This window comes from Corvus moneduloides, chromosome 3, assembly GCF_009650955.1.
Source record: "Corvus moneduloides isolate bCorMon1 chromosome 3, bCorMon1.pri, whole genome shotgun sequence".
Classification (NCBI taxonomy): Eukaryota; Metazoa; Chordata; class Aves; order Passeriformes; family Corvidae; genus Corvus; species Corvus moneduloides.
Genome location: NC_045478.1, coordinates 67,940,331 through 67,955,723, shown reverse-complemented (window position 1 = coordinate 67,955,723; position 15,393 = coordinate 67,940,331). Strand labels below are relative to the sequence as shown.

General features: G+C 41.6%; 1 protein-coding gene across 3 annotated transcripts in view; it reads left to right on the top strand.

Annotated features, from left to right (window-relative positions):
* The window catches only part of PDE7B (phosphodiesterase 7B), a 171,481-nt gene that overhangs the window by 146,816 nt on the left and 9,272 nt on the right, over positions 1-15,393 (top strand). For all 3 annotated transcript variants that reach the window (XM_032102112.1, XM_032102111.1, XM_032102110.1), the window contains 6 exons: positions 919-982; positions 2,608-2,703; positions 4,375-4,475; positions 5,925-6,056; positions 12,335-12,426; positions 13,477-13,621. In XM_032102112.1, coding sequence (XP_031958003.1) covers positions 919-982; positions 2,608-2,703; positions 4,375-4,475; positions 5,925-6,056; positions 12,335-12,426; positions 13,477-13,621 — 630 coding nt within the window. The remainder of the gene's footprint in view (positions 1-918; positions 983-2,607; positions 2,704-4,374; positions 4,476-5,924; positions 6,057-12,334; positions 12,427-13,476; positions 13,622-15,393) is intronic.

Here is a 15,393-nt window from a genome sequence, read left to right as displayed (position 1 = left end):
AGACAGGTGTCTCTCAGCTGGTATGGAACAGCTATTAGGCAACCTGTGATAGCTCTCCATAGTGGCAAAGGCTAGGAAACAGTGAACATTGACTGCAAAGAACTTCACAATGATCAAAATATAATTATCCTATTTTGCAGCACTTATACTCACTTTGAATGGTATTTTTGAGCAAAACTTGCACAACTGATGGCATTGGGATTATGTGCCTAGGCAGTTTTTATTCTCTGCAAGAGGTGATTATATGCTGGGTGTTAGAAAGTAATTAAGAAATCCACAACTGTTTGAATATAGACTAGAGATGGGAGTGAATGTGTACTTCATTCACTCCCATTGTAGGTCATACAGCTAGTCCAGAATCAATCTCCTGTCTCAACTGATGTAGCTGTAAGAACACTGCATTTGGCGGTAATGACGGATTCTTCTGCATGTCTGAGTGGGCTTAACGGTAGCACTGTATCCAAATTTATAAAAGCTATTCCTGTGTACTGCTTTGCTTAGCACATTGTAACTCATACTCACCTTGAGAGCTAAGATTTTAAAACTGTATTAAAAGCCTAAGAGAATTTGCACTGACAGTTCGGGGACATGAAGGAACAATAAAGAATTTGTGCAGTAAAAGGGAATATTTTCATAGTATTTTGGTTTATGTTATTCCTTGTTTTGAGTTCCATTTTGAAGGTATTTTTAGTGTTATGTTCAAAACCTCCTCAGTTAAAAGTGCAAGTGATATTTTATGCAGTACAGCTACGTTAGCCTGATTTCTCATATTTCAAATACAACCTCTGTAGGTTTCTCAAACAAAACTTTAAAGCTGCAGTAACCAATCCTGTGACTGATTAATGTGAAATAATAATTAAAATCTGCTTTACAGTGTGACATACCAGTCATTAGCCTTTTCACATTTGTTTTTTCCAGCATATGCTATCCAAAGTGGGAATGTGGGATTTTGACATTTTCTTGTTTGATCGCTTGACAAATGGTAAGTAAATTTTTTAAGTCTTTTTTTAAATATCTCTCATAAATGACTATTCAAAAAATCCCTAATTAATTATTTGCTAAATGTTTTCAGTTCAGATTACTGAAGAGAAATTGGCCACATTTAACCTCTCTTACAATCACATCCTGGAGCTTTTTCAGGTTTTTCCTGAACTACAGGGTAATGTTTAAAAAGTGCTTTTGTATCAATCTAATCTCCTGCATGTTGTTGTCACCTTTTCAAGAAGGTGTTCCTGTTTAATTTACCTGGGAAATTCCCAAGCTACTTTAAATATACCTGTTAGATACATTGGTCAATAAATCCAGATCTCCATAATCAGTCAATTTCTATCAATAGAAAAGACCTTTGAGTGAAGATACCCTTGCTTCTGTTCAGCAGCAAAAATTAGGAAATTTATTAAGAGAGTAAAAATCTGTGAAGTGTTTTCTCTAAATGTATGCCTGTAAAACCATCCCACTTCCCCCCCCCGAATGTCTAGGCAATACCTCTTGATCTGCTGAAGAGGGTCATGATCACACCTCTCCCCTTATTGTAGTGCTCAGAGAACTGAGAGTCCTCATTCCTCACCCCCAATCTAATTAGGTTTGGTTGGGGCAGAAGGTGTAGGAAAAGGTTGGTTTAGAGGGTCATTTAGCTGAGTGACTGGCAGTGAAGAGTGAAGAGTATTGTAAATTGCCTGGGAAGCAAAAGCATAGTTCTTCTAAATTACCTTTCTGTGCCCCTGCTCAGTAGTCAAGGCCAAGTAAGTTTCCATGTGTTCTTCATACAGATATTTATTTTCTTTCCTGAGTTACATTAAATAAGAAAAGACTCCCTTCAAACGTTGTTTATATGTAGTATGGATTGGTTGATTTGGGGTGTTTTTTCTAACTTTTATGGAAACAGTGCTGCTGAATTAAGCAGTGCAAGCTTTTTTAAATACTGTGTTTATGTGTAATTGACCATGTAATACTAGTTAGGCTCAATTTTGCCAGTGTTCTCAGTATTGGATTTACAGTAAGGCCAGTGCAACATTACAGTGGGACTTGAGACTGTAAATGCTGCAACTCATTTTTCCCATCTGTGTCATTGTTATGAGATGCAATTGTAGCTGAGCTAGTTTACGTAGGTTAATTACATTTTTGTGCAGCTATATGTAAAATAAAAAATTTAGTTCCAAACTGCTGATTTTTAGTAATTAATTAATGAATACAATATGGCAAACCGACGTGGCAGAAAAGCCACTCTTGTTTCTGTTGTTTCTGAAGACAGACTGAGTTACGAGGATGACGTTGCTCTCAGACAAGCCTGTCAAAAGATTTCTAGTTAAAACCGTGTCAGTTTGCCTTCTTCCAGTTAAAACCACTTTGCCTGTTGTGTTGAAACAGCAAACATGGCTTTATGGCGTCTAGACACAAGAATGGCACTCCGTTGGTACAACCATGCCATCAAGTCTTGATTATATAGCGCAGTAATTCATATAAGTGACTTCTGAATACATGGGTGTCATCTAAGCTCACTTCATTGGAGATGGAGCTGACTAATAGGAAATTACCAAGGTTTTTACCCTTGCTGGCTTTGTAACTACATGTTGAGGGAATCTAATAGTTGTTCCTTTCTGCTTTTAGGAAACAGTCTCGTAACACTCCTTTGTCACCTCTTCAATGTGCATGGACTTATTCACCATTTCCAGTTAGACATGGTTACATTACACAGGTTTTTTGGTAAGTGCTCACCTCAAAGCCATCTTTGAATGAAGTTTAGTGCTTAAGTAGAGCATCAGGTAAGGCACTGGCTTGGTCTGTGTATCTATGTAAAAATGATGATATCATTGTAAATATCAGTAAAACATGTCTATGATATATATCAGCATACAGTTTGCAGGGACTCAAGTACTTGGTTCAGTACTTAGTCAGTGGAGGGACTTCAAAAGGCTCTGCACTGGGCTGAAGCATCCCAGCACCACAGTCACACTGGTGATTTAAAGTAAAGTATACCATGCAGAGATGTGGCTGGCTTAGGCCCACACAGACCATGTACAGTAATTGCACAGTACAATTGTGGTGCAGTGTAATTATTTTAGTGACTAAAAGACCACTGAGACCCAGGGCAGTTAAAAGCTTATGTGCAGAATTTAACAAATTATATCAAGCTGTCTACGCTGAATAGTGCTGGTGAAAGCCCCTGCTGCTGTTACTGCCAACAGAAATAGTAGCACCATGCTGTCAGTGAACCAAAAGAAGAAATTGGCCAAAATCAATTAGTTTTTGCAACACTTTTTGAAAGCAGCTCAATGCCAGTGTTTCAGGCTGTCAGGCAGAGTTTCCAGAGCCGGGTCTCTTCTTTAAGACTGCCTAATTGTCACTTCTGGAAAGCATTACTCTGGTGTGGAGACAGACAAAATCTCCCTGCTGTTTCTATCTCCTGTGGGCAGACGTGAAGTGGACAGTTGGGTAATTAAAGCTAGTGGTACTCACAGTTTAAGGGATTACCCACTGTACCTCCAGATGCTTGTGTGGCTGGAAACAAACAGGAGGCTTGGACTTCCTTTGGCGCTCCTCGTGCTGGCAGCGAGCGCCATGGGAAGTCTGCCTGTTAGCTTTCCATTTGATTAATCTGATCATGTCTAGGAGAGCGCTTCAGGCAAGATCACATGCAGCTTCCAGCGTTCACATGGTGGTGTCCCAAGACCATGCAATGGTGCACACACTGCTACAAGGAACAGAGGGGTGTGAAGCACACATTTCAATGATTTTTCTCTCTGAGAGAAGGCTGAGAGTTAAGAGGTTGGTGCTCCGGGTCCAACTGGACCAGTTCCAGCACTGCAAACTAAAGCAAGAGGGACTGCATTTTAAAATGAACACATAGATGTGACTAAAATTGTCACAGGAGATTTTGCTGTGAATACCCCAATGATGATTTTGATTCTTCACCTGGGGGATATAGGAATGCTTTTGGCTGTAGTTCATCACTCAAATAACAGATGATGGCAGGGTATCAGGGCCTCACTCCCTGCTGCTGTAAAATAGGTGGTACTGCCTTAATGGCAAACTACTACCCTATGACAGCAGCCTAAATAATTACACTGCGTTGTGGATAAATTTGCCTCTCTTCCTTGTTTATTTTACTCCTCAATGAAAGCCTTCACTAAGGCAAGAAAGAGGTGATTTATGCACTAGGCCCAGTATATCCCCTTGGGCCTCACAAATCCTTTCATGCATTTTTTCTCTAAAGGTATCCCAATAAAAGCAGCAATTTAAATAAGCTACAGCTATTTGAAGAAACTCCTTAGGCAGCTGACTGCAAAACCTCAGATTGTATTTTAAGTCCAGTTCCCACTTGTGGCCATGGCATTCAGAGACAAAAGGATCTTTGTTTTCTGTTTTGATTCCCAGTTATGGTTCAAGAAGATTACCATAGCCAAAACCCATACCACAATGCTGTCCATGCCGCTGATGTCACACAAGCTATGCACTGCTATCTGAGAGAGCCCAAGGTAATGACAACCTTTCACACCGATGTTGCTTTCACATGGTTCTCAGATTTTTTTTCCCAGGATTGAAATAAAAACCCCAAAAGATACTTCTAGACAGCAGAAAGTGATGGCGCACTGGAAGTCAGCAGCAAGTCAGGAGCAGCCTCAGCTACAGATTACAGAGGTTTCAGTCAAGCCATGAGAGTCATTTCTCATTGTGCAGGCATCGTGTCTAAGTGCTGCTGTATGAGCTCCAGCCACCACCACGGTGTGAACCAGCCACCCACCAATGCCTGCAGTTCTGTTCCCATCAAACTCAGCAGGAGGCAATGCATGTCTGTGCCTCAGCCACCTCCTCACATCACGATTTCAAAATACCAGATTGGGCAGTGCCACACCAGGAAAGGGGAAAGCAGTCCCTTCAGAGGGGTCTGTTCTTCAAGGCTCTCCTCTGCACAAGTATTTGACTGCTGCTGCAAGTTCTCACAGCATCAGGGTGGTGTTGCCTTATGTGTTACTGGAAGGCACTGGGATATTGCACTGCTGAGCTACAGTATAAGAACATAACTTATCTTTTCTGGCTTGGCCTAAATGAAAGGATGTTGTGCTAGAACTAGCAGTTTGTTACACCAGATATAGCAATGGTAAGTGAGGACAGGAGCAGGCCCCACCTTTCCTGTGTTTTCCTCTCCTGTATTTTCGAGATCTGCAAGTCTTTTCTGGCCAGGAAGTGCAGGGAACCTGTACCATACTGCTCATCAGTTCTCACCTCAGGATGCTTCTTTCATCTCATAGACCTGTACTCTGTACAGACTCATCGGGCTGGTAATAACTGCCTCACTCTCACAAACAGAAAATGCTAAGACTACCTTTTTTTGCTTCTAAATGGGCTCTGTAGCAGAAAAAAATCTGGACAGGTTTTCCAACTTGAATGTTTGAAGTTATAAAGGTAAATTATATTCCCTAATAAAACACATCTGTTTGAACTGAGATAGATTCTTAATAGCCAAGTTTGAAATTTCAGAAATCGATAAACTCTACATTTTTTAACACAGTGCTATGCTAGAAAATTGAAGCCTGATCTTTTGTTGGTATTGCTAAATACTTGGAGATGCAGAGCTCCTACGATGCATGCTAACATATGCCAACCTGCCAGCATACCTGTTTGCTTTTTGAACTGAATGTTTGAGACTATGCTCAAGCACTTCTATTACAACAATCCTTGTATTGCCATGAATGATAAAGAGATAAGAAATACGAACTATAAAGCATGATTATATAGTCTAATATCTTTATAGATGTTTGTTCAACACTCACCTTAAAAATGTTGTTCACAAAATTTATGTTTGACACTTGTATACAAATGCCCACAAAACCAAGCAATGCCATGATGTCTGCTGGTTTGTTTATTTACCAAAAAAAGTGTTTACTCTCATGTTCTCATTGTGATTAATGTGTGTGATGATTCAGCTTGCCAACTTCCTCACGCCGTCAGACATCATGCTCGGACTGCTTGCTGCTGCAGCTCATGACGTGGATCACCCAGGGGTCAACCAACCCTTTCTGATTAAAACTAAACACCACCTTGCCAGCCTGTATCAGGTAAAACTGCTCATCAAGTTCCTAATGTGTAAAATGGTGTCAAGCAGAGTTTAAGCAATTTGCAGTGAACTTTTAATGCCAAAATGTGGCAGTGGGAGGATGCTGATCAAATCATCCTGCACTTTAGAGTCTGGACAGTATTAGTCGAGCTCCTCACTGGGTGTCACTTCTTAAAAAAAGCTGATATGGGAAAAGAGTTGGAAATGTCAGATTTTGTTTAGGACATTTACGTCAAATCAGTTGCCTGGGTTGTTTCTGCTGTAGATTATCTGGGGTGAGGAACTGTGGGTAGGAGATTTAAAATTATGACAAGATTTCATCTTCTTTCAGTGAGCAAGTAAGCAGCAGGCATGCTCTAAATTGGTATTGCATTAAAAGAAACCCTTGCTTCATGTGGCTGTAGTAAAATACTTAATGAACACTGCATTAAAAAAAGAAAAAAATAGAAGATAGATGAAACCAAAGGAAGTGTAGACATTTACAGTAACATTCCTCAAGATACAAAGAAAGAACATCAAGAAAGCCACTAGGTCACACCACAGGCTGTCTAGACCAGTATCCTGTTTCTAAGAGCAGCCAGTAAAAGATCTCAGAGAGAAACATAAGTCTGGGTTAAGTACAGAGTTGTCCTTCACCTGGTATACATCCTTTCAGCTCTGGCAAGCAGTAGTAGAAAATTTCCTGAAACAAAAACACAGACCCTCTTGTTTAATAACTACCAATGAACCCATGCTGCCTGATTTTTTGGGTCCATTTTGGCCTATGGCAATCATTGTAGCTCTGTATTTTATCTACAACTGTCCTGTGAGTATAATCTTCACATGCATGTGTACCTTGTTACTATATATGCACATCTCTCTATTCTTTGAATTGTACTTACATATACAATGTGTCAGAGCAATACTGTGAATCTTAATTTTGGTTGCAATAACCATAATTGACATGTAATGAAATTGAGGTAGTATTGATTTCTAGCCTTTAGAGTCACAGAGTCATAGAATCATAGAATCATGAAGGTTGGAGGAGACCTTTAAGATCATCAAGTCCAACCCAACTGTTCAGCCAGCACTGCCACTGTAGCCCATAAACCATCACCCAGTGCCAGATCCAGACACCTCTTAAACACCTCCAGGAGTGGTGGCTCTACCACCTCCTCGGGCAACCTACTCCTGTGCCTGACCACCTGAACAGTGAAAATATTTTTCTAATATCTAATCCGAATCTCCCCTGTCTCAGCTTAAGGCCATCCCCTCCAATCCTCTCACTGCAGGTACAGCAGGAGAGCCCGGCCCCCCCCTCACTGCAGCCTCCTTTCAGGAGGGTGTAAGGAGCAACAAGGTTTCCCCTGAGCTGCCTTTTCTCCAGGCTAAGCACCCCCAGCTCCCTCAGCCACTCCTTTTAAGACATGTTCTCTGGTCCTTTCACGAGCCTTGTTGCCCTTCTCTGGACATGCTCCAGCACCTCAGTGCCACAGCTCAGTGTCCTTTTTTTAAGTGAGAGGCCCAGAACTGGACACAGCACTCAAAGTGTGGCCTCCTCAGTGCTGGGTACAGGGGGACAGTCACTGCCCTGGTCCTGCTGGCCACACTATTCCTGATACAGGCCAGGATGCCACTGGCCTTCTTGGCCGCCTGGGCACAGCTGGCTCATGTTCAGCCACTGTCGACCAGCACTCCCACTGGGCTGCTTTCCAGCCACTTTGGAAGAGTCAACTTCAGCCTTTGTGATAAGGTGTCAGAATATCCCAAGTTAAAAATTCATCTACCTGAAGAAGACTCACTAATAGCTACGTACATATACTTAGCAAATTGAGAGATTGCTGTGATGTGCTTACTACTTGATAAGAGTCTCTCTTGTTCTCCCCCACTCAAACATTTGAGTTTCCCCGTAAAAAGTGGACTGTATAATGGTGCAACTGTCCTGGCCTCAGACATAGGAATGGGCTGGATATGGGAGCCCCAGCCAAGGCACAGTGATGCTCAAACACTGAAAACTTTGTGACTGGTCTCATCATAAGCTGATGCAGCTTATTACGTCATACCCATATGTTTCTGGTCCATTTTATTCCAGTCTTTTCTAAATGTGAGGCCAGCTAAGTGAGGAGGGAGAAAGGCCAGGGGCTTAACCCCGGGTGCTTTGGGAATGTTAAGGGTGCTTTGAAGAGGAGTGAGTAGAGCCATTCCACAAAACCCCTTGCCTTGTGAAAAGGTACAAACAATTCCTTCTCAAATTAATAGTGGCAAACAGTAGTTTATAGTTAGGTTGAAAAATCGGGCTAATCTGAAAGACATATAGCTTAAATATTAGTATTTTGGAGAAGTGGTTTCTGCTCAGTAATTTGGGTTTGAATATACTTAAAATGTTGGTTAGAAAAGGCAGTGACAATGCAGAAAATGCAGTCTTTCAACAGCAAATGAGATTTTAAGTACCCTTCTTAAGGACATTCACTGGCAAGTTTGAGTTATTTTAACTGAAAACGATCCCATATTGTTTCCAAAGATTTTAGTAGTATACAGTATATGGATGCCAATAAAAATAACTGCTGGAAAAAAGTTTTGCTGAAAGCATTTTTAGTTAAAAATTTAGATTTAGAGAATAGTCTTTAAAACATGTACTTTAACATGTGCTTGAAACTGAAACAAAGGTTTTTGGTTTTTAAGTGGCAGAGCCACAGAACTGCTGGGATTAATCAGAAAAAGGATCAAATGAAAGTAAGTTTTAACAGAGCTGGCAGTCATCTGTCATTGAGACAGTGGACTTATCCATGTATGGCATTTCTTTGCTTTTAAATGTCTCTTGACATTTAAATTAGAACTTTACATTTACATTTGGAAGAAAAGGTTTTGCAAAATGAAGTAGGTCAGTTTTTGACGGATGTAAAGTGTTTGACAGCTTCTGAAGTGCGTGTATGAGAAGAGTCATATCTCAGGAAGACAGGTGACATCGCCAAGGACTTCAGCGCTTTCAATATTCATTTTCAACTTAAATCCATATTTTATGGTGCAAGACACTTTGTTCTGTAATCTGTAGGGTAATTTCCACAAGAGTCTATTGCATGTGATTGCATGCAACATAATTTTCTACAGAAATAAAAGCACCTTATTGAAATCTCCAGCATTACAAGGACAGTTGAGAGCATGGAAGGTGACTCTAGTGATCTGGAGGTCAATTAGTTTTCCTGTGAGGAGCACAACAGCATTCCTTGTACTGTGTTGCAGACCTTGCTTCTAACTGTCATTGTCTGGCTTTTAAATGAAGGATAAAAGTTTAGAAGTGTGGATAGATCACATACAACATCTGTAGTACAAAACAGGTTTCAGGAAACTATGAAAGGACACTTTACAACTTTAATATATATGTAGGTAAGCTGGAAATAGGACAGTATGTTTTGGGCATCAGTAATAGTTCTACTTGTAGTCTTCCTTAAAAGCAGCACTTCTAGTCTAAGTGTCATTTTTAACTATTTAACATTGTATAGTTAAACCAACTGCTCAGTGAGTAAGAATAGATTGAAGAGATGGAAATAAATTCCAATCCCTTTTGACTCTGAATTAAAATTGAAGTTTGCTCTGCACCTAGTTAGTAGCAAGCCTCCCTCTCTCTTCAAGTTACTGTTCTTTTTCAAATATGTATGTCAAATGTGGTGGTTCAAATAGCTCAGGCTAAGTAACAGATTGGAAATATTGTGGTAGTTTAAGTAAATTAAACAGTCACAGTCCTGAAGTCTCTGTTACAGCAATCCACTGGGCTTGGGCTGTAAATGTGACAGAAGCTTCCTATAGAGCAGCCTTTAAAGCAAAGCTGCACTACTCAATTTTTAAAAAAAACTAAACCAACCACATGAAGTAGAGCTGAGAGCCCCAGCCTGCAAGCCAGCACACAGACTTTCCCTGTGTGGATTGTCTCCCACCAGCCTGGGTGATCAGATAGATCATGGCAATTAGTCTTAATAAAGCAGTAGTGTGTTCTGGGTGGAATAGCTGACTCTACTAATTGCTGGCAGCCCTTCAGGGATTCTGGCTTCTTACATTTAAGAGGGGAGTCATATGACTTCATGCTCAGTTGTTGCTGGTTAACTTGACCTTTCCTTTTTCCTCCTCCCTGTAGCTTCAGTGTGGGAGGCTAAACAGAGCAGCAGTGTCAGTTTAAGGTTCCCCCTGCAGCGGCAGGCAAAGAGCAGAAACTTAGAGAAGTGAAAATACTCTGAGATGATTACCTGAGTTTGCTTTTTCCTATGAGAAACTGCTAACTGGATGCAGGAAGGTTCTCAGATGCCTACATGCCTAGGTCCTGTTCTGACTGGCCTCCTGTACAGCCAAGGAGCAGCTGCATCCATGGAGTGTAATTCCCTGTTTGAGGCAGGGGCTGCTGAAACAGCTCCTGATAGCAAGTAAGGCTGCCATGCTGGAAGGGATCTGGGGACACAGGGTGCTCCGAGATGGATCTTCCCGGTCGCGATGTTTCAAGGATGCAGTCAGACCAGGGTTGCAGGAAACTGTGCACACAGGCACTGTCTTAAACAAGTGTAAGCCTTCCCAAAAACCAAAGGTGACAGTCAGGTAGAGTTTGTCCAGTTTAGGAGGAGGATGGCAGCCTGTGGCCTTGGGGTGACTCTTGGGACAATATTCAGCTCTGCAACTGGGTAGGTGAAAAAAAACCCAAAAAAAATTGTTGCTATGTCCTATTACATTCTCTTATTTTTCTTGGTCAGAGTGTAGGGTTGCAAAAGTCCATCCTGATGTATTTAGGCAAAAGGAGAAAAGGGATATATTTAGGTTGGCAAATGAACAGAATTGCTGTCAAAAATAATTTCTATATTGCATAACTGATGTTGAGATCTGAGTCCATCAGCTCTTCCTAAGAAAAGGAATTGGCTTTTGCATGATTTGAAAGTTTTGGAGTTGGTTTTACTTTGGTTTTTTTTCCCCCCAGTATCTGTGACTTCTGTAAGGGAAGCAAGCAGACAAACCCAGAGAAATACCAAAGCAACATTGTGTGAATTCAAAAGCGACAAAAAGCACTGCAGAAAGTACTGTAATAGGAAGCCAATCCAATTTGTACTCTCACCTTTGCACCAGGCAAGATGATCAAAATGCAGATTGGATCTTGGTTACTGGCAATGTTTAGTGTTTTAACAGTCATTAGATATGACAGGACTACAAAGAAAGATGGGAAGACTTAGGGAGAAAACACTGCTCAGTCCCTCTTGGAAAAGTGGAAGCTGCACATCATGTCCCATGGGAAGGGCAGTACTATGGCAGCAACACCTCGGAGCTGTGGGACTGTGCAGGAGGGAGCTAGAGATCAACAGTGACTGAAGAGAGGGATTCTGTCTCCACTTTCCCCTTTGGCAGTGACAGGGTGAAGTCCTTGTTCTGCTCCCTGCTCAAAAGGTTTGGTTGTGTTTTGTTTTGTTTTTCTTATCCAGTGCTCATCTACTGCAAAAGCTGTGAACTGCCCAAAACAGGGAACCAGATGATAGAGGTTTCTGAACAAGCGACATTTCTGAGGCATTTGGTGGTAGAAAGTACCCTGTGAACTAAACAAGTGATGATTGGCAAATGCACTGTGTGTTAGGATAGTAATTTCAAGTCATCAGACATAAGATACCAAATTTGTTGTAATTTACTGACAGCCTAGAAAGCTGGGTTCCTGCTCCCTAGCAATTTTTTCCAACCTAACTTTAGTTCCACTTAGCTGAAAGCAAGGAAACAAAGAGGAGTCAAAATCTGTTGCAGACCAAGTTGCTGAAGCCTGCAAATGCTCAGCAATATTGCTATTCCTCTTGCTTTCACTGAACAGCTGCAGGCAGCTTCCAGTTCCCTGACTCAAAGGGAAATTTGGCAGTTTAGTTTTCTTTTTGTTGTCCACTCTGCATTAAAACTGTAGAGGCTGAAAAGTCAACCTGGAATCAGTAGGAGGTAAAAATACGATTTTGCACTCCTGCTTTAATTCATTTGTTAATAAATCTGTTAGAATGCAAGCTACCTCCCACTCAGATGAGATTAGCTCCTCTGTTCACAGCAGGACTCAAAAACTACAGAACAACAGGGCTCTAGGGCTGACCTTAGCTAAGAAACCCAGAAGCACAAGGTCCTTAACTATAGAAATCTAGACCAATTACTCTAATCCAACTGTGGCTGAAAAGCACACACTTCAGGCTCGTGTTACAGCATGTCCGACCAGCACTGGGTAGGTAACATGTGATACAGCAAATCCATGTGTGTACCATGGATAGCATCCTAATCCTTGCATTTTTTGGTGTTGTTCCTCCCCAGAACGTTTCTGTGCTGGAGAACCACCACTGGCGCTCTACCATTGGCATGCTTCGAGAGTCGCGGCTGCTCGCCCACCTGCCCAAGGAGGTCACGTAAGTGTCCACCAGAAGAAATGCATCATTGAAACTAGGCCATGGCCTCCTTCTCCCTTCTTAAAAGCACACTGGCAAAGAGGCCCAGGCTTCCCCATAGGCTGAACTTCATGCCCCTTCTTGGTGCCACTGTGAAATCATGAGACAAAGTTACACAGCGGAACTGTTAAGTTTTTAAGACCCACAGGTCTGCAGCACAGAATGGCCACTCTCAGCACCAGGAACATGGGCAGTCCCAGCAGAAGTGGAACTTGTTCAGATGGATTGTTGGCATTTTTCATTTTACATAGCACCAACCGAATATGGAAAGATTTAGTGATTAGAAACAGGAAATTGAAGGAGTTGGTCGAGGAGCATCAAGACTTCTCCAGACTTCCACACCTCACTGAGGAAATGTGGTTCAGTCTTTCTGGATGAAGCAAAAAAAGGGCAGCAACATGAGCACCTTGGCCAAGTTGCTGCTAGCTTTTTACTTGCTGGTTTTGTGCAGTGTGAGTCCCACCAAGGATAGGAGATGGAGACAGTGAACAGACTGAAGTATTAAATTTTAAATCACAGGTGGCCCTACCAAGAATTTAAACAAGTTACCTGGAAGCAATAAGCTCCATATCCCTCCAGAAATTCTTTGAATCAGACCAACAACTTTAAAGGACTTCAGTCTAGACCTTCACAACTTTGCAACTTCAAAGTTGCAGTATTCACCACTCAGCTCTGAGCAGCCAAAGAAAGACGTGAGCATTTTTCTTGATGCAATCTCTGTTGTTCCGGGGTGGGTTTTTTTGTACTTTCCTAGCACTTTTCAGAAGCTTTCAGAACAACCTGTGCCAACAAGCATTTTTCTTCTACATTACCTATTCTTCTTGAACCCATTTGGGCAGGTAGAACAGTTGTACCCCGCAAACCCCAGCAGAGACTGACCAAACAAATCAGACTGGATCCATAAAGAAAGAGTGAACTTTATGCTGGCTCTGGTGATCCAGAGCAGGTTGTTTTGAGCTCTTAATGTTGAATGGTTCTATGATTAAAGGGGCTTATTTTCTTCCATTGCAGCCAGGACATTGAGCAGCAGTTGGGCTCCCTCATCTTGGCAACAGACATCAACAGGCAGAATGAGTTTTTGATCCGTCTGAAATCTCATCTTGACAATCAGGATTTGAGGCTGGAGGATGCACAAGACAGACATTTTATGCTTCAGGTAACTTCAAAATGTTTTTTTAATGGTTTTTATTAATTTTTCAGGTCACAGTATTTCCTAGTATATTTTAAGAGTAGTATATGATAGCATGTCTGGACATCAGCCTCTCCTCACCTATTGCCATGATCACTTTCCTCCTGCTACCTTCTGGCATGTCAGGCAAGCATAAGGTGCCTCCAGTATTTCCTTATGTCATTTCCTTGAGTTAAAAAGCTGTGAATGCAACAGATACAGGAGAGTGTCAAATGCTATGGAATGAAGATAAGCTAGGAATTATTTTATTTCCAGAACATTGCTTCTCTTGCCAGGTAATGTTTCAGTTGTAGTGTCTCTCTCTTCTGGCAAATGTCACTCCACTGGTGTTATTTTCTAGCACCACGCAGCAGAGCCCCCTCGTTGGTGTTCTTTCCAGGACAGCCTGACATCAGGTGTCCAAGTCCTGTTCCTGTGATGGATCCTCAGAAACTGCCTCTGCAGAGACAGCTGTTGCCATGGCTGCAGATGTTTCTCTAGTGCATCTGCCCAGCTATTGAAAAACTCATGCTTTATTCAAAAATCAAATAGGCTCACACTGGTTCTTCCAGCTAAGCTCCAGTCATTAGCAGACTCTTCAGAATATACCTCTACCTATTAAAGCATTATTGTGATTAATGTAGCTACGAATACTTGCTTCTTTGGAGAAGTTACATTAATTTCATTCTTAAATACATAAAGAAGTTAAAGTAATCCTTTTCATTTATAAAACAAACACCTACATACTTTCCTTCCATCAAAGTCACAGAAAAGGTGACAGCTTCAAGGAAAGAAGTGCTGATCTGTTAATTCTTCCCCCTCCAGCAGTGTGGGAAATGTAGTAGCTTCTCACCTGTGCTGCCTCAAACAGAGTCTTCTGTCAGATTCCTGCACAGACCGTGCAGGGCAGGATGACAGGCTGACCGTATTTCTGGACAGATGAGGCAAGAAAGTTGTGCAAATGCCTAAAGCAGAGGAATTAGAGCTCTCAACTATGGCAAAAAAGGTTTCTTATGCACTAGGAGCTTAGAAACAAGGGAACAGACATAGTAAGATTTACTTATCTGGTGGATTAGTTTTGGAAAAAGAAAAGAAAATCATCAAGAAATCTTGATTGATTGGAATAAGCTAAAGAATGTTTGAAAGGTCCTTGTAATAGACAGTAACATTATAGCTAATCAGCTTAATCCAAAGAGAAAAATGACTTGGAGACTTCCCTCTGCTGGTTCACAGGTCTGAACTCTTGCAGGAAATATTTCTTATGTTTTCTTCCCGGGTGCCAGAAAGACTTCTGACTTCTGTCAGAGTGAATGATTGTGTTCAGTGTGTGAAGAAACAAGGCACATGATATTTTGTTCCAAGGCAGTAAGACAGGCAGACTACTACATGGTTTACTTTTCTGAAGCAGTTACTTGGTTTTAAAAACCTCTTTCCCTGTACTCAGTCCCCTACAAAGCACTTAAAAGTACTAGTTAACTAAGTGAAACCAGGCCAGGGGCAGTGTGGAGAGCCCTGTGCTTAACTTTGTAAACAAAAATATGCAGACATTAAGATGAAGTGTAATTGAAGTGAGATGCCAGGTCACTCACTGAGACCGCAGAGAAATCATGCCCAAATACACCAGCTTGGCTCTTCTCTTCTTTGTCATCAGCCATGGATGCTGAGCCAAGCAGTCAGCAGGAGCCAGCCTGAGGGTTTTGTTGGCTTATTCCTTGCAAGGAATATCCAAAACACTTTGCAGCCTTGGAATGTGGCCCTGC